The sequence below is a fragment of the Sinocyclocheilus anshuiensis genome, unplaced genomic scaffold (genome assembly GCF_001515605.1).
Source record: "Sinocyclocheilus anshuiensis isolate Anshui unplaced genomic scaffold, SAMN03320099.WGS_v1.1 scaffold1151, whole genome shotgun sequence".
Classification (NCBI taxonomy): domain Eukaryota; kingdom Metazoa; phylum Chordata; class Actinopteri; order Cypriniformes; family Cyprinidae; genus Sinocyclocheilus; species Sinocyclocheilus anshuiensis.
The window spans coordinates 537,018-556,979 of NW_015548202.1; the positions used below are offsets into that span (position 1 = coordinate 537,018).

At 36.3% G+C, this 19,962-nt stretch overlaps 1 protein-coding gene and 1 pseudogene across 2 annotated transcripts; one reads left to right on the forward strand and one right to left on the reverse strand.

Moving 5' to 3' along the window:
• Nucleotides 1-1,201: 1,201 nt before the first annotated feature.
• Nucleotides 1,202-18,367, reverse strand: LOC107653362 (3-hydroxy-3-methylglutaryl-coenzyme A reductase-like). 2 transcript variants are annotated; one of them, XM_016440058.1, is made up of 19 exons: nucleotides 18,274-18,367; nucleotides 11,294-11,480; nucleotides 10,893-11,004; nucleotides 10,443-10,530; nucleotides 10,277-10,361; nucleotides 9,559-9,664; nucleotides 9,144-9,250; nucleotides 8,926-9,045; nucleotides 7,581-7,705; nucleotides 7,195-7,498; nucleotides 6,195-6,389; nucleotides 5,955-6,113; nucleotides 5,125-5,282; nucleotides 4,909-5,014; nucleotides 4,158-4,328; nucleotides 3,830-3,970; nucleotides 3,439-3,597; nucleotides 3,197-3,351; nucleotides 1,202-1,958 (listed from the first exon to the last, which is right to left on the reverse strand). In XM_016440058.1, exons 2-19 carry the CDS (start codon nucleotides 11,459-11,461, stop codon nucleotides 1,907-1,909), a joined length of 2,511 nt encoding a protein of 836 aa, XP_016295544.1. In that variant the 5' UTR covers nucleotides 11,462-11,480; nucleotides 18,274-18,367; the 3' UTR covers nucleotides 1,202-1,906. The 2 variants fall into 2 exon arrangements, with proteins under 2 accessions (XP_016295544.1, XP_016295543.1); XM_016440057.1 differs by lacking the exon at nucleotides 18,274-18,367 and adding an exon at nucleotides 12,552-12,628.
• LOC107653348 (GTPase IMAP family member 4-like) lies at nucleotides 13,408-15,573 on the forward strand (annotated as a pseudogene).
• Nucleotides 18,368-19,962: the final 1,595 nt, after the last annotated feature.

Here is a 19,962-nt window from a genome sequence, read left to right on the forward strand (position 1 = left end):
TTTACGATTTATAAAACGCCACACTCGTACAACTTAACCATTCCACTCGCTGAACCTGAATGTACGAATCCACCGGAAAGCTGAATGTGTTGCTTTAACAAACGTACACCTGATTTCCCCAGCGAGGTGAGCGTTTGCTGATTGGAGGGTTTATCGGTGGACGCAGCCAATCAGGAGAGGCGTTCTGCTTGTGTGTGTGGCCGTCTAATACAGTCTAGTGTGTTATTAGTTGCATTTGCACTGAATGTAATTTCGTTGGGGTTCAGATGTTTCGTGTACATAATAACGTGTTACACTAAAGGTGTAAGGATGAACATGTACTGTGAATAGAGGGCGGCACCGCGGCCCTGTGTAGAGGAATAAAATGATTGACATCTTTCTGCACCTCTGACTCTTGTGTCATTCATTTCTTTGTGCAATTAATGCTTGTTTGGATTCATATTCTTTTATTTAGGAGTTTTAAAACTCTCAAATAAGTGATTTTTCGCATGCAACCTCAGTATTTGATTCAGATATTGTTTAAAGTGTAGATTATTGATTGATTTATAATACATTTTGCTTATTTGTAATACTTCATTTGTTGTTAAACATGTAAATGCTCACAGTTACACAGTCTATTATTGACTACTTTGCCACTAACCAATGAAATGTGCCGTTCTGCAAGCATACTTGAAATAAACTGCAGATTAGAAAGTTGTCATGGCAAGAAAAATCCTATTTTTCTTTGATCTTTTGAAAGGTCTCTGTACCATTAAAACATTCAGCCCCGACAAGCCGCCCAATAAAAACAGATCATTTCAAAATGAGTGTTGAAAATAATTTTGGCAAATATATGAAAAAAATATATATATAAAAAGTATAAGCGAACCTCGGATATGTTCAAGTAAAAATGCAAATTAAATTAATATATAAAATACTATGTATAAATAATCTTGGGCTTTAAACAAATTTGATGCTATTTTAGCCAAGTGAAATGTGAAATGACAAAACAAGGACTAAATTTAAAGTCTCTCACTAAATTTATAGGCAATTATTGTAAAAAAATATATATATTGTACACAGAATACAAATAATACTCTGTTCATGTTCATTTGTCCAGTTTAATTCTTTTAAAACAGTTAATTATCAAAAATACTGTGATCATTTAAAAATATGCTCATCTGATCAGTGGTTTAGCAAGAAATAAGCAAGACAAAGCAAGTTTAAAAGACACAGATATGGCTTCATTAGCACTTTCTATGGACAGAAAGCCAAAGGATTTGCTTTTGTTGACAAAAAAGGTCATGAATTCATACAGAGGCAACAGAAACGCAACACCATCAGACCCATTTCTTTACACACACAACACCCACATTCACAGTCTGACTATTATATTACAGTAGCACCTTGTTTATAAGGTCCGTCAGTGGAGTTTGGCGTGATCAATTAAACACATGAATTAAATACATTCATTCAGAGACTGAAGATCCAAACGGCAAAATCCCCATCAAACTCTGATCCGAGATCATGATTTAGTCTAGAAATTTTCCACCTGTGTGCAAAAAAGCCTGTTTTCACGTCCCATTTTCTGCAGTTTTCACTATCAAGCAATATAAACTTTGACTTGTTTTGACTTCAGTTTGTACCAGGTTTTGACAAATCTTGAGCAAGTAACGGTTTTAGCTTTTAGTGCAAGACTAAACGGACACAGACTGAGTGAAACGAGCAGCAATCGAGTCACAAACGCAGCAGCATCTCGCTCATTTACTCTTGTAGCCGCCTTACAAAAACGAGGCACAACTCAAACATCAAGCATTAGTATTTCCCAGCTGCTTCACAGAAGAGGACTCCTCCAGACATCTGTCACTCCTGCAGGCCGTGTCTTCACGAGAAACCACAGACTCCATTTCCCAGAGTTCTCTGTGCTTCAGGAAGCTTCATTCGGCTGCGGTTCAGTCTCTCGAAGATTGGCTTTTGACCTGTTAAGAGTAAAAACACTTTAGAATCTAAACAAAACAATATAATGTAAAATCATACTGCAATACAAATATTAATAAATATCTTAATATTATAAATGCAATAATGTTAATATTACTAAACAATTTGGAAATAAACAACAGGTCAAATCATGCAATATATATGTAATGCTAACTATATATTAATAAATATATTTATTCTATAATGTGTACAAAAGAAAGGTTTGAAACAACATGAGGGTGAGTAAATTATGAAATTTTTTTAATTTTTGGGGTGAACTATCCCTTTAATGTTTTTATTATTTTTATTATGAAATGATACTCTAAATAAGAAACTAAATCTGCCAGCAGGTGGCGGTAAATGTCTTCATTCGATTCATTCAAACGGTTAATTCATTCAGGAATTAAGTACACGGCTCTCTTTATGGATGGACCTTTGAATCATTGATTCAAATGATTCGTTCAAAACGCGGATTCATTCAGAAACTAAACACCGCTGCGTTGCTCGGAGACGCACAACATTTCTGCTATGGCTTTAAAGGTAATATGTTTTCTGCAAAATTGAGCAAAAACACATAATATTGTGTTTAAAATATAACATAATATCAACTTATTTACTGAACTGTTGTATAAAATCACATTTAAACTTGTGATATTCGGGACAAAATCAGCACTTGTGTAATATTGCTCTCGCTGCTGATATCGTATGATATAAATATGAGACAAAATCTCATACAGGGGCATTTTTTGCCACAATATCTTGAATTTTAGGGCATAACTGCATTTATGGAGTTATTTCCCTGCAGTCATCTGTATGAAATGTAAGATGATGTACAGGTCTGGGGGCGGTAAAATTTGTAATATTAGGTCATTCCAAAACAATGTAAAATCATGTCATATAAATATTTTTAAATGTAAATATTAATAAATTGTCGATAATAAAAAGTAATTCTTGTGTCTGCGCCAATAGCCTTGAGGGCAGTGCGCTGACATACAGAGCCGTTGCGCTACAGGCGTCCCAAGTTCGAATCCCGACTCGAGGACTTTTCCCCATCCTACCACACTATCTCTCTCCTACTTTGTTTCTGAGAAGACTAAATGCGAATTAAAAATAAAACATTTATGATCACAAATATGTAGAATATAAAAAAAGAATTAAAGGTCGTTTGTGTTTATAGAAAGGAAAGATTTTTGTATGCTTATGTCACCGCTCAAATTATCGATGCAGGAGTGTGCTGTACCTGTTGTGAGTCATGTGACTCTTGACGAGGTGTCCGGCAGAGAGAGCGGCCATCAGAGAGAGCTCTCCGGCCAGAACCGTGGCACAGACGATCCGTGCCAGCGTCCGCGAGTTCTCACCGGGACACTGATCGCTGGAGCCGTGAACTCCCAACATCTGATCAACACACAGAGAAGGGCGTTTAGCTCATCTAGAGCTCTTGTGTTGTTCAAGTGTGTGTGTGTGTGTGTGTGTGTGCGTTACCTGTAAACAGGCGTGTTGTGCGGGCAGCCCGGTTCCTCCTCCCACAGTTCCCAGCTCTAATGACGGCATCGTGCAGGACAAATACAGATCCTCTCCATCCGTCCCGACACTCTCCATCAGAGTAATGCAGTTACTGCTGCCCACCGTCTGCGCCGGATCCTACACAAACATATAAACAACAATACAGACAAATTATATAGCAATCATATAATAATTAATAGTAAATATGTTATATTTTTAATTAATATAATTTTATAAATGCATACATTATTATAAATTCTAATATTCACAATGCATATCGTGCATAACATGATAAATTGCAGACAATATGATCAGGAATATGTGTATTAATAAAGCAAATGTCATATTAAGAGCTGTAGGTCTCACGCACCTGTCCGCAGGCGATGTAAATGGCTGTTACGATGTTTGCCGCATGAGCGTTGAAACCCCCGATGCTTCCAGCCATCGCTGAACCCACCAGATTCTTACTGATGTTCAGCTCCACCAGAGCCGCTGTGCTGCTCTTCAACACCTGCAAACACAGTCAACTGATGTTAAAGTTTGGATTTCCATTTGCATTTCATGCACTGAACTGATTTAGAAGGATACATTTGTACACTTTAAAGTGAAACATCCTGAGATTTTTGGCTTCTTGTCGCCCCCTAGAGGAACAGTAGCTATCTTTCCCTTAGCAAACTCAGATCTTAAACCGGTCTGACCTCTCCGACGACTCGTGCCAGTATGACGGCTTCACACACGGTGGACTTTCCTCTGCCGTGGATCCAGTTGACAGCGGCTGGTTTTTTATCGGTGCAGTAGTTCCCGCTGACGGCTAGCAGACGCATGTCAGGATAACGCTCCTGAAGTCTGCTCAGAGCCTGTTCTGTTCCCTACACAGACCAAAAAACACAACCATTGTACCTCGAAACCTTCATGTCACACCAACATAAGCAACTATTATTATTGTTTCAATATGTAATAATTGAACAATAAAATAAATATAAATATTTGTAAACTTGTTACGCATTTAGAAAATAAGAACAAATGTGTACTATTTTCAATTATTATTTATACGTATGATCTATATAATTGTAATTATTATTATAGGAAAATATATATACAATATATAATATTTATATATAATATAATGTTCGTATTATTATTATCATCTTGTTTGATATGAGACTGCTAAATAAAATGTGAAAAATTAATTTATGGCCAATATTATATATTACTTAAGAAAAATTTACTGAAAGCTGTCATTGGATTGTGTTTATAGAAATAAGTTTTCCTATGATTGCGTCACTGCCCTCATATTGGTAAAGGTATGTATTTTAATATAATAGTGCATTTCAAATAGAGCAGGAACATCTATTATAGTCAGTACAGGAGTAAAGGTCATCTCCTCTGTGACCCATAAATCTGCTGTAATACGAGAGACGCTCGAGCTCTGGTTCATCACACACACACCTTTGACAGCATGTTCATGCCCATGGCGTCTCCGGTCTGAGACTGGAAGCGGATGTACAGGTTCCTCCCGGCCAAACTGGCCTGCAGCCGGTCCAGACGAGCAAACCTGAGAAACACACAGAGCTATGTCAGAGCTGAAGTTATCCTGAGCACTGGAATCTATCCCACAGCAGTGCTATATTAGATTTCTTCTGTAAGTGACCTTTGCCCTCTGACCTGCTGGTGTGATCGAAGGCCTGTTTGATGGCACTGAACCCTTCTGGACTCTCCAGCCAGCCCTTGACCTCCGCCGCTCGACACGCCGACGGCATCTGAACCACCGGCCCTCGAGTCATTCCATCCGCCAGAACACGACTGCTCACGCCACCCGACAACTACAGACACACCAGAGAAACAGCGCTTAGTGAGGAGACACTTAACAGCAGAGAGAAAGAAATTCAATCAATGATTGTACAAAATAAAATAAATACAATGGATGTGTCAACAAAACAAAGAAGACAGGAAAACAACAATGAAAGAATTCTAAAAAAAAAATTAATTTTTAAAAATAAGCAGAAATACAATGAAAAAAAATCAACAAACAGAAAAAACATCAAAAAATGGAAGAACAGTAGAATGAATCATCAAAAAAGTACAAATTTAAACAGAATGAACAGAAGATCAAACAAAGAACAAATCAAAAGAAAGAAAAAAACGATGTGCAAAATAAAATGAATAAATCAACAAAGGGAAAAAATAATCAATAAATGAACAAATTAAAGTAAGAAACTGAAATTAAAGTGAAAGAAAAAACAAATGGAAGAACAAAAACACATAAATATAAAAAAAGAATGATCACAAACAAATTAATAAACAACAGAAATCAAAACAAATTAACAAAAGAATCAATTAATCAGCCATGGAAAGAACAAATGAACGAGCAAAAGAAAGAACAGAAATAGAAATGGAATAGTAGTAGAATGTCATTCATTTATTTCTTTTGGGTTTTTTCTCTTTTTACTCATTATATATTTACTTTATTAATATAAAATAACCACATGACTCACTGTGACGGCTCTGCATCCTCGGTTAGTGCTGGCCACTAAACAGCCTTCTGTTGTTGCCATGGGGACGTGGAATTCTTTCCCGTCCAATAGGAGTGGTCCAGCCACGCCCACTGGCACAGGTACATAGCCAATCACATTCTCACAGTTGGTGCCAATCACCTGAGAACGAGGAAACAACATTAAACATCCATTCAGCTGTGACGTCATCACACATGTGACCCTGGATCTCCGGAGCAGCACCTTCGAGTAATCGTAGTGTCTGTAGGGCAGGTTCTCCAGCGCGGACGCCTCCGGGAGTTTGGCGGACAGCATTTCTCTGCGTATGGCCACACCTCTCTCTGGACTCTCCATCACTGCTTCCAGACGGTATCCCAGAATGCCCCTGCACTCCACTAATGCCATCACCTCAGCGTTAGTCAGGCAACGAGCCCCTCTCTGAAAGAAGACAAAAAGATCATGTAAATCACATGAAGTTTGGTTAACTATTGACTAATAACTTCAGGGTCTTTAACAATCACAAGACACAAAAAAGAAACAAAACAAAAAGAAACAAAATGAATAAATTATATAAAGAAAGAACATGGAAGAAAAGAAACAAAAAGAACAAATACAAAAATGAAAATTAAACATCAGAAACCAAAAAAGAAAAAATGAATAAAACAAATTAATAAACAAATCAAAACAAAGAACGAATTAACAAAAGAAGAAAAAAAGTAAACAAACAACAGACAAAAGCAGATATAAGAAACAAAAAAAAAAAATGACGTATTAATGTGCAAAAAAACAGAATAAATCAATACATGAACAAATAGATGGAAAGGAATAACTAAAAAAAAAAAAAAGAATGAATGGAACAAACAAACAAAAACAAATTTAAAAATATCAGAAACAAGAACAACTGAACAAAAGAAAGAACAGGAGAACAAGTGACAGAAATAGTGAACAAAAGATCAAAGAATGAACGAATGAAAGAAAGTTAGAGAATGAATGTCCAAAAGAAAATACAAAAAAAAAAAAGAATAAATCATTAAAACCAAGAAAAGATAAAAAAAATAAAAAATAAATTAGCAATGGTAAGGAATAAAAAAAAAAAAAAAAAAGGAAAAACAAACCATTAATAAACATGAGAAAACAAAACATTGAATAAATCATATAAAATGAACAAGTGAAGAAAGAGCTAACATAAAGCAGATGAAGTTTTAAGATCAGTTAACATGCATGTGACTGACTGACAAATTACTTTGGGGTCTTTAAGAATCATCAGACATTCGTCCACAGGGCGGCTCTGGTGAGACTGGAGCTCATCGTTTTTTTCCTCCTCACTGTTTCCGTCTGGCTCTTGATCAGTTTTATCTGCTTTGGGCGGGGCCAAATCCCTCTGACAGCACTCCTCTCCTCCTCTCCTATTGGTCAGGAAGCAGTTGGGTGTGGCCACATGGGATTTAATAGACAGGGAGGATTCTGTTTCGGCCTGCTCGAAAAACACGTACTTGGCCGCCAGTAACAGAGCGAGAGAGAGCGTGATGACCTGCTCCAGATCCACACTGAGAGAAAGAAGGAGATTATTATTAATGATTGAATAGAGGAGTTTTCATTCTCAACCGTGTGATGTTTCTCAGCTCGTACCTGGACATGGTTCTGTCGGACTCCATGTTCGGTGCAGGCAGAACCACGTCTGAACTGCTCATGTTGTGTGTCGGAGATTCAGTCACGAGTCGACTGCGAGCGTGAACCAGCGCCAGACCCAAAGACTGAAGCAAACGCAAACCAGAACAGTCAAATAGACATCAGTAAGGCTGCATTTATTTAATTAAAAATATAGTAAAAAGTCATATTGTGATTTTTTTTTTTTTTGCCATTTAAAATAAATTTTTATGTGAATATATGCTAAAATGTAATTGATTGCTTTGATCAAAGCTGAATTTTCAGCATCATTACTCCAGTCTTCAGTGTCACACGATCTTCAGAAATCATTCTAATATTTTGATTTGCTGCTTGAGAAACATTTCTGATTTTTATTCATGTTGAAAACTGCTGAACATTTTTGTGGAAACTGTGATACATTTATTTTTCAGGATTCTTTGATGAATAGAAATGTCAAAAGAACATTTTAAACAGATTTTTTTAACATTAGAAATGTCTTTACTGTCACTTTTGATTACTCACCCTCATGTCGTTCCAAACCCGTAAGACCTTCGTTCATCTTCGGAACACAAATTAAGATATTTTTGATGAAATCTGACAGCTCTCTGACCCTCCCATAGACAGCAAGGGTACTACCACGATCAACGTCCAGAGACGTAGCAAGGAGATCGGTAAAATAATCCATGTGACATCAGGGGTTCAACCGTAATTTTACGAAGCTACGAGAATACTTTTTGTGCGCAAAAGAAAAAAAAATAACGACTAAGCCGCACCACACGGATATGTTTTCTACATTGTTTGTGCTTTGATTTGAACGAAAACAACGTATTCGTGTGGTGTGGATGACACAGAACAACATAGGCTGTTTACGTTCAGTGGCTACTCTCCAAAATGGCACCAGGGTGACGCGGAGGAGACGAATAGTTGAATAAAGTCGTTACTTTTTTTCTTTTGCGCACAAAAAGTATTCTCGTAGCTTCGTAATATTACGGTTGAACCTCTGATGTCACATGGATTATTTTACCGATCTCCTTGCTACGTTTCTGGACGTTGATCGTGGTAGTACCATTGCTGTCTATGGGAGGGTCAGAGAGCTCTCAGAATGCATCAAAAATATCTTAATTTGTGTTCCGAAGATGAACGGAGGTCTAACGGGTTTGAAACGACATGAGGGTGAGTAATTAATGACAGAATTTTCATTTTTGGGTGAACTAACCCTTTAATGTGTCCTTGATGAATAGAAGTATTAATTAAAAAATGTACGGACCCCAAATGTTTGAACGGTAGTGTATTACATTATTGTAAGCCTGATGTTTCCTGAACTCACCATGATCATTTTGACTTTCTGAGTGACGGGGTTTGGTTTGTTTCCCTCTTCTTCCTCCAGAACACGAGCGAAATGGTTGAGCTGCCAGATGGGCCGGCCCTCGCGACTCTCACGGGACAGCTGGACGAGACAGGGGAGAGTGACTGGGGTCAATGCTCACTCACATCTGGGTTTGTTATACAGAACATCTTACAAGCGCTACAAACAAACACACTGACCTCTAACACCAGCGACACACAGGCAGGGAAGAAGGTCATGAACGCAAAGTAATTGGCCAGAACCGACATGCAGCCGAAACAGCACATGATCTCCAGCTGACGCACACCTGCAATCAGACAGGAAGTAGTTACAGTGAAAGATGCATAACTTGAAAGTTTTTTTAACTTGAAAGTTTTTTTTAAGGGTTCCAGTGACTTTTAACCAATGACAATTTTAAAAATATTTACATTATTACTTACAAGACTATACCATTTTCCATGACTTTTCCACACAATGCAATCAGATCACTAAATCATCCAGGTTTATATGCCCATGGTAGCCCAACTTTTTTATTTGTCAAATTATTTAGAGAAAAAATTGAAAGTAAAGAGAGAATGCAAAAGAGACACAATGAGACATGCAGCTTTAACTTACCAGACATTGTTCCCACACCGATGACCAGACACTCCACCACTGCGTCCAGGGTGAATGTGGGACCCAGGATGGCCATGCCTTTAGCGATATTCTCTCTGACCTCCTCCTGTGCATTTATGTTACATTTATATGAATTAGTTTTCATTTTTACATTCCTTTTTTATTTTAATTTTATAGTCATTTTGTTGTGTTTTTGTCATTTTTATTAGTTTTTTTTTTTTAATATGTCCATATATTAAAAACATTATTAATATTATTTTAGTACATAAAGTCAAGCTAAATGAAGTTAAGAAATAAGAAATAATTTTTTTTAATATTTATTTAATACATTTAATGGTTTTTGTTTTAGTAAACTATAATTATCCTGATTATAACAAATAGTAACAAACAGCAATATCCACTTGAATCCTTTTTTTTTATGTGCATTTTTTTGTTCATTTTCTATAATGTTCACTTCAGTGATGATGCCAACACACCAATAATTTGCATAATCTATATCGAAACTACTTATTTAAAATGGACCACTTGAACTGATTCACAGAAATCATTTAAACTGACTAAAAATACAACATTTTTTATATATAAAAAAATATATAACACTCAGAAAGTAATTTGGGACTCGTCTACATGCTCAAGTAAAACAAAAAAACATGAAAAACAAAATGCAATATTCATGCTGCTGTTTTATATTTATTGCAGCAAAATCATATTTTTGTACCTGTGAGTTTGAGCTGAGAGCAAACTTGGCCAGTGTGCAGGCTTTAGACAGATCAATCAGCAACAGGAAGAACGGCAGAGCCTCACTGCAGGAACATGACGAGACTGTTTAGAGACGAACTCAAGACACAGAGGACATGAATATGAGAGACAGATGAGATTCATACTTCAGTCCTGTGAGCTCTTTGCCCAGAAACTGAACGACCACGGTACCGAACACAAAGCTGGAGAAGATGGTGAACAGACCAGCGATACCTGGACACAAAACACACACAACATTACAATAGAATACAATACTTTTTATAATATGAATAGTTAAGATGAGAGGCAAAATTGTACATTTAAATTCAACACAACATCGAAATTCATGTTCCTTATCCTTAACTGTGAATAATTAATCAATGCATGTTTATTCTAAAGAAAAACATGTTGGTCTTCATAATATTTAATCAAGTACTGTATTTTTCAACCATTTGTCATATAGAAACACATTTCACCATTTAATCAAGTTCTAAAATGACAATTGTCTTAAACATTTTTTCCTCTTTAAATATGCTGTTTCACTCAGAAATATGCCACATTACAAAAGTAAATACGTTTCAGAGAAAGAAACTCACCCAGTATGTATTTGGAGCCGAGCTGACGGAGGTTTTTGAACTGGAAGTAGATGTAAATGATGGCTACACATCTCGTAATGGTTAAAATGTTCATGTCGCCGCTTAGAATTTTCTAAAAATGTGCAAAATAAAAAATCACATGCTAATATTTGTTTTTATGTAATATAAAATATATGCAATATAAAATTGCTATAATGTATAAAAATGTTATGTTTCAGTAAAGATCATACTTCACAACTACGTATACAGTTTACAGCAAACATTGCAACCTGAGCTAGACTTCAGCAGGTAATAAAACAGTCACCAAACAGGAACCAAGCCATAACCTTGTGTGTAAATATATAAAGAGAGTCCTACAAAACATTTTAATGACTTTATAATCTGAAATGTGATCTGTGTACCTCCTGTACTTTGGGACACTGATGGTTCCAGCCACAGATCTGGTCATTGGTAGCGAAAGCATTCATGGACATCAGACACATGGTCACAGCAACCGTTCCCAAGATGACCTCCCACGGATGAGAGGCGACGAACAGGCCATGGAGCCGGAAGAGACACGACAGCACCATCACAGCTTCAGCGGGACACCTGTTAACAGAACACACAAACTGATCAAAACTGAGCTCAGCTGCTCATCCACATTACTGACAAGCGTTTTGAATGATAGTTTAATTAAACCTAGAAATTGCACTATTCTTTCCCAATTCCCAACATGTGGAAAACAAAATCCTCAAAAATATGTGACAATTTTAATCAAAAAAGTGATACTTTATAATATTATTCAAACTACCAATATTATTCAGTAAATCAATAATAAACTTTTTTTTTAACTAAATGTTTTTTTCACATGCTTTTCTCATATTCTTATTTCAGTTAATAATTATTTTGCACTCTTTATGAACTTTTTCATGTGATGACTTTTAATGGATTTAAAGGGGTCATATGATGCGATTTCAAGTTTTCCTTTCTCTTTGGAGTGTTACAAGCTGATTGTGAATAGATAAGATCCCTGAAGTTGCAAAGACTAAAGTCTCAAAACCAAAGAAATATTCTTTATCAAAGTTAAGACTCCGCCACACCCCTCTAAAACGGCTCGTTCTAACACGCCCCCACATATCTAGGTCACTATGTGGGAATATTTGCATAATGCGCCCAAATGTGCACGCATTTAAAAAAGCATCATATGACCCCTTTAAACATTTCATGTCGTCTCTTGAGAAGATTTCACTGGAATTAAACTTGTCAAAACTTGACATAAACAAAGCACATAACATCGGTAAAGTAAAGAAAGCTAACTATCATTAATAAAAAATAAATAAAAAAAAGGCAAAATCTCTGAGGCTGGTTCACTAGCATTAGCATGACTACATTTATAATAATTTGAGCTGTAACAGTGACCGGGAGATCATCAACATAATCATATTACCTTTGTAACACATATTAATGAAAACGAAAGGCTATAAATTAGTCAAAAAGGGATGAGCTGACAGCATGCTAAGCTAATTTAGCATAGGCTAAAGGAGTCACAGCTGTCATTGAGCCTCATATTCAACAATAACACCGACAAACGTCAAGATAACTCATTATATCGACTGAAATGAGAGATTTAAGAATGAACTTAAAGACGTAAGTGGTAATTTTGGTAATATTCTAACATACCCTCATCTGTTCTCCTCCGATCAGCGTCCGTGTTACACGGTGACTGACTGTAATTTACGTAATTCGCCCCTAAAACGGTCTCGCGAGTAGCGCGCTAGCCTCCTAAAGTGACGTCATCGTAGTTTATTTAATACGTGCAACTAAAACTTCACAAAATCTCCTTTGTCTTTCCCCATTTTTCTTGTTGAATTGGACTCTCTCGTTTCATCTCTTAGACTTACTAATAACAAAAAGAGTGCCAAACTTTTGATGTATTATGACAAGTTTTCTAAAAGAATGCAAGTTTATTTTTGCACTTTTATGTATGGATAATACTTATTTTGACATGCAAATCCAGAATATTTGTTTTCTGTTCTTATTTTTATAATTGCTTTTTGTTGGAATATATTTATGTCTCGCTTCCCTGTTTCTGTATGTTTCTACAAGTTTTGTAATTAAAAAAAAAAAAAAAAAAAAAAAAAAAAAACTTCACAAGATCAAGTTGTTTTTCTTAATTTAGTGTTAGGGGAAAACGAAAACTAATTTCTAACATTAGAAAATTGCGCTAATTTCTAATATAAATATTTAACCATAAATGATTACTGAATGAAATAAAACTGCAGTTAGATGCAATATTTTGAGAAAGTCAACAGTATAAATCCTAAGAAAAGTATGAAACAAAAACATAAAAGCTGAAGAAAAGCTTTGTGTAACAGAGTGGCGGACAGGTATGTGACAACACCTGTAAGAACAGGGTTTTTTCCTCTTTCACTTTAGAAGCAAGCATGTTTTCAGAAGATCGTGCGGGTTTATTTTGAGTTTTTCTAACAGTTCCTATTTTGTTGCTTTATTTCATGTTTTGTTCATTCTCTGCAGTATGGCGAGACGCAGCACAGGTCAGTCAAATCAGCTTTATCGAGATCATATGATCTCAGGTCATTGTGGCATATATAACGACTAATGCAAGTATATTAATTTTAAAAAATGCTTATTTTGTGTCTGACATGTCGCCGAGACGACACTGAATTGCGTGAGTTGAAACAAACTTTAATTCACTGAATCAATGTTGCATGAACTGTTATATCGAGACTAGACAGATTTCTCCTTGAAATAATTATGGCAAACATTATTAACGTTACTTAGCTATATAACGTATGTATATGGATGTGTGTGTATATAGGCTACGTATTTATATAAACGTTTAGGGGCAGTTTCCCGGACAGGCTTTAAATTTAGACAGGAAGTAGGCCTGGGCCTAATCTGAAATGGTTAATCATGGCTTTTTTAAACACAGAAAAAGTACAGATTACGAACACCTGGATTATGGAGTCCTGAACTGTAATAAACTAGATTCATGTAAGAAGTGTTTTCTCAACTACTGATGAACACATTAATTTGTATTTGAATTATCACTCAGTAGGTTATTTAACCATGTATTACTACATCTTTGGAAGGCTTTTTTTCTTTCAAATACACAAATTCATGTTATTTCTTATGTAATGCATGTTCATGGTTCTCTGAAGTTGGTTAATGGTCACATGACATGCAGGTAGACAAATACAAAAATTTTAGTAAGCGTTTTATTTTGATTGTTGTTATTTTAAAATGGCAAATTTTAATTGTACATTTTTATGATTTAATCATTAGCTTTTCATTCAAATTATTAGTTTTTCATTAAACCCAGCAGTTCCTTCACGAGGCCCAAAACCTTGACGTAGTGTAATGTTTAAGGCTCTTCATTATGTTAATAACAAGAAATGTAATACATTTTCTTTGCAATTTTATATCTATATGGTACAAGGTTATCTTATTTAAATCAATATGATAAACGAGTTAGGTCAAAAGTAATCAAAAAGTAGTTTGTAGATACTTTTTTTTTTCTTTAGGCAGTGTTTTATGCATTTGCTTGCTTGTATACCCTTTTTAACAGATGAAGCTGGATGGTCCAGAGGACGCATTGAGAAGCTGAGATTTATGGTATTTGGAGGTGATGATGCTCTTACGGATAAAGCATGTGGTACAATCCTGGGATAAAGAGAGAACAGGAATACATTTAAATTTGGAGAACTGAAGCCCAGGGAGGCTCAAGTTTGTGGACGACAGGTTTCTGTATTAAAAACTCCATCCTATTGGCTGGAACACTTGAAATAATACCTGATTTTCAGCAATGGAGTTAATTCTCTGAAATATGAACTGAAGTTCTTTGAATCACTGTTGTTTCCTGGGCCTCATGCCTTTCTCTTAGTACATCGAGATGTGAAAAAAACTGGTAGAGAGAGAATTACCTTTTACAAGCTCTCATTGATGTGTTTGGGGAGAAGGTCTTGGACTTTGCATGGTATTATTTATAGATAAGGCTAGGCACAATGATCCAAATCAAAACTACTGTTTGATGATGTGTGGAGGCAGATACTACATTTTACAGAACACTGACGAAAGTGTTCATCAGTTATTTAACAAAACAAAGACAACGACACAGTGGAAAAGCAGCAGTTTTTTCATAAATCATTTTGACTATTTCATTTTGGCTATTAAAGCCGAGTATGAAGAAATGAAGAATAAACTAAGCAGAGAATTGGAAGAAAATAATGAAAGTGCTGAAAATCTAAAGAAGGAAATGAATGATATGAGAGAACTGAATGCAAAGAAAGTGCTAGAACTTAATGAGAGAATCGAAGATGATCGGAAGAAATTGTTCGAGTCCAAAGACAGGGAGAATCAGCTACACAATGACTTGGATGCTCTCAAAAGCAGAGAAAACCAGATGATGGAGGACTTCCAGAAGCTAAATGAAGAGCTGATCATTTACAAAAACAGAGCGAATGAGTTAAGCGATGAGCTGGATGCTCTCAAAAGCAGTAAAAACCAAACCAAGCAGGACTTACAGAAGCTAAATGAAGAGCTGATCATTTACAAAGACCGAGAGAATCTGTTACTCGGTGAATTAGATGCTCTCAAAAGCAGTGAAAATCAGATGATGGAGGACTTCCAGAAGCTAAATGAAGAGCTGATCATTTACAAAGAAAGAGAGAGAGACTCTTAAAATATGACAAAGAGAAACTTCAAACAGACAGAGAAACTTAAGAGAGAAGTGGAACAGCTCAAGGACAATGAAAACAACTACGAAGTAATCTGACTGACACAAAAGTAAAAAAAAAAGAGTTTCTACTTTCCAAATTACAATCAGAATATAATGTAATCCAGAGAGAGGAAGAAGTACAAGTCAAAGAAAAAGAGAGAGAACTGGATAGAAGACTCGAGGAACTGGATGACAGACAGAGAAATCTGGATGAACGAGAGAAGCAGCTGGAGATCAGAGAGAGAGAAGTGAAATAGAGAGATACTGGATCCAGTAAATATGATCAGACCACAGCCGCTACTCCTTAAGTATTTTTATTGTCTGTTATCTGACATTACAAAGAGAAAATGTTTGCAAATACATTTAAATTCTGTTTAAAATAGTTTTTAAAAATAGCTTCCAATTGTTTAATTGTTTTTCATGAGTTGATCCTTGATTTAATCTAAATGATTATTCAGTTGACTTTAATATTGCAAGTTTTGTATACTCTAAATAAAAAGAAAAAAACAGCCACACTTGCTGTATACTGAATAAATATATTTAAATGATTTTATGTGGTTTAAAGGGTGTTTTATTTCACTTATTAATAATTATAACTATATTTTAATCAGATGTGACAAAAGTTTAAACCAGTGCGGTCTTCCGCTACCATCCACTACCATGCTATAGTGACTTTAAATACACTGAACAAAATTATAAAACGCAACACTTTTGTTTTTGCCCCCATTTTTCATGAGCTGAACTCAAATATCTAAGACTTTTTCTATGTACACAAAAGGCCTATTTCTCTCAAATATTGTTCACAAATCTGTCTAAATCTGTGTTAGTGAGCACTTCTCCTTTGCCGAGATAATCCATCCACCTCACAGGTGTGGCATATCAAGATGCTGATTAGACAGCATGATTATTGCACAGGTGTCCCTTAGGCTGGCCACAATAAAAGGCCACTCTAAAATGTGCAGTTTTATCACACAGCACAATGCCACAGATGTCGCAAGTTTTGAGGGAGCGTGCAATTGGCATGCTGACTGCAGGAATGTCCACCAGAACTGTTGCCCGTGAATTGAAGGTTCATTTCTCTACCATAAGCCGTCTCCAAAGGCGTTTCAGAGAATTTGGCAGAACATCCAACCGGCCTCACAACCGCAGACCACGTGTAACCACACCAGCCCAGGACCTCCACATCCAGCATCTTCACCTCCAAGATCATCTGAGACCAGCCACCCGGACAGCTGCTGCAACAATCGGTTTGCATAACCAAAGATTTTCTACACAAACTGATAAGCGTGTGTCGTCGGCATATTGACGAGATTGACCCGGGTTCGATCCCGCCTTTTGCCGAACTTTTTTTTTTGTCCCTTTTCAAATCTCGTATCACATCGTAAAGGCATTTATTTTCAATAAAAATTAAGGAAATCAAAAAGTTGCAAATAAAGTATCGGGTAGGGTTAGGGTAGGTGTAGGGAGGGCTTTATTGTACCAATAAGGTGGCATCCATTTCATAATTAAAATTATAAATTTACACTCAATACATTGCATACTGTTTTATAATGTACTACAATACTGAAGTGCTGATAATTGCCACTATTTGCAACAAGTAGTATACTTGATAGTAGAAATCCTGCTATTTTAACAGTGTAAATAGGTATCTGCACTTAGTGTAAATACCATATTGCTAAAAATACTACCATTAACAGATGTCTCGTCCAGTCAGCGGTGAGTAATCCCAAACCAATGGCGCGGTCTCAAACTATACCTACCTCTTCTGGTTTGTCTGATTAGTCCTTGTGTTTTCTGACTAGTTTTCTGAATTGTTATTTTGTTTTCAGAATTGTGATTTGTTTTGCACTTCTCGACCACCGTACAAAACAAACCAAAACAACGAAAAAAAAAACTGAAAGCACCACCTGGGTCGCTGAGAGCACTTACAAGGAGAAAATCCTAAACCCCCCGACAGACAAGCCCTCAAACTAGTGCTCTCCACTGCAACCACACGAATGAAAAACAAATGTGTTCCACACTGCACCCCAAAGAATCAATGGTGTATCTCTCTAGGTCCCCAAAGGGAGAACTCTCAGCACTGACAAAGTACAAAAACAAATACACAATTAGGAAAACAAAATTAAGAAAACTACAGATATGCAAAACATTAGGGTAAGTGACTAATCATCCCCATAAATCACTGACAGGATCACATCAGCCGTCTTGATCACCGTTACCCAAAAAGTTAGGAAAAGAAAACGACTAAATAAAACTTTTAATATTCCCAAAACCATCAAAAACAACTGACACAAAGAAAAAAAGAAAGAAAATCTAATAAAGACAACGAGGGCAATAAACAGCAGAAACCGTAGAGACAAAACAGCAGCGCAGTCTGGGTCCGTACGTCCTGCCAAATATTGACCCACTCCACGGCTCCACGCTGGACATAAGCCGATAGGCACTTCCCCTCAACCTGCACGCAGACACTAACGTCCATGAAACTTAAACATTTAAAATATAAAACCGCACCCCATAAAAAGATCATATTCACTGGGTCAATCCGACTGATATGAAAGAGCTCCCGCAATGACATATCTCGCTATACCCGAACTGCAAGATACAGACTTGGGTTACACACCAGTACTACACCTCTCACCTATGGAACTCCATTCATCCACATACCTGGGTTTAAATAGAGAAAGGACTAGAATAGAAAACCCAAACCACACGACTCCACCAGGCAAGGGCGATACAACAGAAAACGTGAGGTGTGGGAAATCAAATGCTCACTACGTCACTGGCACGCTCTACTTTTATTGTGATACAATCATGTTAATCATTCACCAGCCGGTGATGGACGCAGCTAAACCTGCAGTGAGTTCCTCCTTTTCTCCAGCAGAGGGGGTTGTGGTAGCAATATTCATTCCATCACATATAGATGGATCAAGGATTTTGTATCAGAAAGAGCAATAAAAGTGAGAATAGGAAATAGTTAATCAGAAATGTTTGAGATCGAAAATGGAACTCCACAAGGAAGTATAGTGAGCCCTTTATTGTTTTCCATAATGATAAATGATGTATTTGAAGATCTGGATAATGGGCTGGGGTTTTCGCTCTTTGCTGATGATGGGGCAATATGGAAAAGGGGAAGGAATATTGACTTTATTGTTAAAAAATTACAGGTGGCTATTGCAATAGTTGAAGAATGGTCATATAAATGGGGTTTTAAATTCTCAGTTGACAAAACAAAGATAATGTTTTTTACAAGGAAACAAATTGGAAGTGAGGTAAAATTAAGATGATATAATCAAGAACTGGAAAGAGTGAAACAGTTTAAGTTTTTAGGGATATGGTTTGATGAAAGAGTTACATGGGCGGTGCATATTCAGAATATAGTGAACAAATGTAAGAAAATAATAAATACAATGAGGTGTTTAGTTGGAAGTGAATGGGGGGCAGATAGGATGGCATTAAAGGCCATGTATAGTGGATTGGTTAGATCCGTGTTAGATTATGGTTGTGTGGTGTATGGATCAGCAGCAGAAATATCTCTTAGAAAGTTAGATAATATACAGCATCAGGTATTGAGATTATGTACAGGAGCTATAAAAACTACACCAATTACAGCACTACAGGTTGAAATGGGGGAAATGTCATTAGAAATGAGAAGGGTACAGTTATCAGTGAATTATTGGGTTAATTTACAAGGCCATAGTCAAGAGCATCCAACACTAGATACTTTAAAGCCCTGTTGGGAAAAAGAGAGGAGGAAAATTAAAAGTTTTGGATGGACCGTGATACAGAAAGCAACAGAACTTAAAGTTAATCAGTTAAATGTTAGTCCAACTGTACCGCTACCTGTAATAAAACCTTGGTTACTTTCAGATGCTACAGTAGATTTGATATTGTTAGAACAGAAAAATAAGGGTAAGGAATATAATTTATATAATGTGCAGACATATATTAATGAGTATTTATCTGAATTGGAACTGAATTTAATTCTAATTGTTTAATTATGTAATTGGCATGATACAATTTTACCTGATTAATAATAAATTGTTATATTTTATTTATTCTGATCTCTTCTGAAGTCATTGTTTTAGTAGATTATAGCGTGGTCTGATGTTTCCACAAATCTGCGTCCAGGACAGATCATACTGAAGAAGTACCAATGAGCGGGGCAGGGGGCTCTCCATTAGGGATCTTCTGATTTCTGTCTGTCACTGGCTTAACAAGTTACAGTTTTCGTGATTATAGAAAAAATATACTTTTCGTTATTTGCTAGCAGGGTGCGGCACTTAAAAATAGGCTATAATCACCCTGTATCCTCTGAGTAAGTACAGAACTGGGGAGTTTGTGCCGTGCGTTCAC

Bases quoted from the DNA above. Each gene is read 5' to 3' on its own strand.
- LOC107653362 (XM_016440058.1), bottom strand. From the start codon at position 11,461: ATGGTGCTGTCGTGTCTCTTCCGGCTCCATGGCCTGTTCGTCGCCTCT. The intron at 11,005-11,293 runs GTACACAGATCA...GCACATTTTTAG, and splicing joins AGTGTCCCAAAGTACAGGAG to AAAATTCTAAGCGGCGACAT. The intron at 4,329-4,908 runs GTGTGTGTGTGA...TGGTCTGTGTAG, and splicing joins GCATGAACATGCTGTCAAAG to GGAACAGAACAGGCTCTGAG.